Below are 1526 nucleotides of genomic sequence, written 5' to 3'. Positions count from 1 at the left end.
GATGAGTCTTCTTTATTCCATGCTGAGTACTCTATCCATTGTACCACAAGCTTCCCACACAATGAATAAATATAACAATGTAAAAAAAAGAACAACCACAACACATAAATAGAAAATGAGTCTTATAGGAGTTCAAAAAAATCAATCACAGACCCACAGAAGAGTTATGAGAAGACATCTCTTCTGACTTTTTGCAGAGGTGGGAGGAACATGTTTGTGGAACATTGTCTTCATTTTCATATCTATGCAATCAACATTTAAATCCCCAAATTTAACTTATCAAAATGAAATTTTTTTCTTGTGGAATCATTTCAGTTGTTTGACTGTTCATGACCATATTTGGGGTTTTCTTAGAAAAGATACTGGAGTAGTTTTCCATTTTCTTCTCCATCTCACTTTACAGATGAAGAACAGAGACAAACAGTGTTAAGTGACTTGCTTTTCCAAAACTCATTTATTCTTATCACTTAATCATAACCATGATAGCAATGGCATATTGGATCCTTAAAGGAAGAGAGCATTTCATTTTTGTAATTGCATCTCCAAAACCAAACAATATACTACATACTTATTAAATACTTGTGTTATGGAGTTGAATCATGAAAAAGGATGTTTCCTATTCATCAGTTTCCTCAGTGCCTCTTTTACTTCATTGTTCCTTAGACTGTAGATCAGGGGGTTCAACATGGGAATCATTGTAGTGTAGAAAACAGACACTACTTTATTCTCATCTGTTGAGTAGCTGGACTTAGGCATCACATAAATGAATGTAGTGGTCCCATAGAACAGGGTGACTGCTGTGAGGTGGGAAGTGCAAGTTGAAAGAGCTTTGGATCTCCCATCTATGGAGCTTATTTTTAGGACAGAGAAGAGAATGTATACATAAGAGATTAGGACAATTAACATTGTGATCATAATGATTGACCCAGCAGAGGCAGCAGGAAGAATTTTAGCAAGATCATTTTGGGAGTAAGAAAGTTTCAGAAGGGGTGAATAATCACAGAAAAAATGATTGATTTTGTTGGGTCCACAGAAGGACAAATTCAATAAGAGACCAGTGAAAATCCAAGAATTAACACAACCACCCAGGTATGATGTGATGAGTAACAGAGTGCAGAGCCTAGGAGACATGTTGGTGGAGTAGAGTAGGGGGTTACAGATGGCCATATACCGATCATAGGCCATCAAAGCCAGCAGGAGACACTCAGTGGCCCCAAAAATGGCTGCAAAACAAAATTGGGCCACACAGTCCCCTCGAGGGATTGTGGTCTCACCTGTAAGGAAGTTGATGAGCATGAGAGGTGTGACAGATGAGGAAAATCCAATATCCACAAAAGCCAAGTGACTGAGAAAGAGGTACATTGGAGTATGAAGCTGGGAGCTGTTTCTGATCAATATGATTATACTAAGGTTACCAACTAAGGTGACAGCATAGACGCCCAGAAATATCACAAAGAGGATGACACAAAGGGTTTGGTCCCCAAAAGAATGAATTCAGTCACAGCAGTGCAGTTGTCAGACATATG

General features: G+C 38.4%; 1 protein-coding gene across 1 annotated transcript; it reads right to left on the bottom strand.

The window, feature by feature from the left end:
* Window positions 1-597: 597 nt before the first annotated feature.
* LOC114034085 (olfactory receptor 508-like) lies at window positions 598-1413 on the bottom strand. The gene has a single exon (XM_027849690.1). It carries the CDS (start codon window positions 1360-1362, stop codon window positions 598-600), a length of 765 nt encoding a protein of 254 aa, XP_027705491.1. The 5' UTR covers window positions 1363-1413.
* Between the last annotated feature and the right edge of the window lie 113 nt (window positions 1414-1526).

The sequence above is a fragment of the Vombatus ursinus genome, unplaced genomic scaffold (genome assembly GCF_900497805.2).
Source record: "Vombatus ursinus unplaced genomic scaffold, bare-nosed wombat genome assembly UNPS02007883.1, whole genome shotgun sequence".
NCBI classification, from domain to species: Eukaryota; Metazoa; Chordata; class Mammalia; order Diprotodontia; family Vombatidae; genus Vombatus; species Vombatus ursinus.
The sequence above is the reverse complement of the archived record's forward strand: the minus strand, read 5'-3'. Positions and strand labels throughout refer to the sequence as shown.

Excerpts from the sequence above, each read along its gene's own strand:
- LOC114034085 (XM_027849690.1), bottom strand. The coding sequence starts at position 1,362 with ATGTACCTCTTTCTCAGTCACTTGGCTTTTGTGGATATTGGATTTTCC.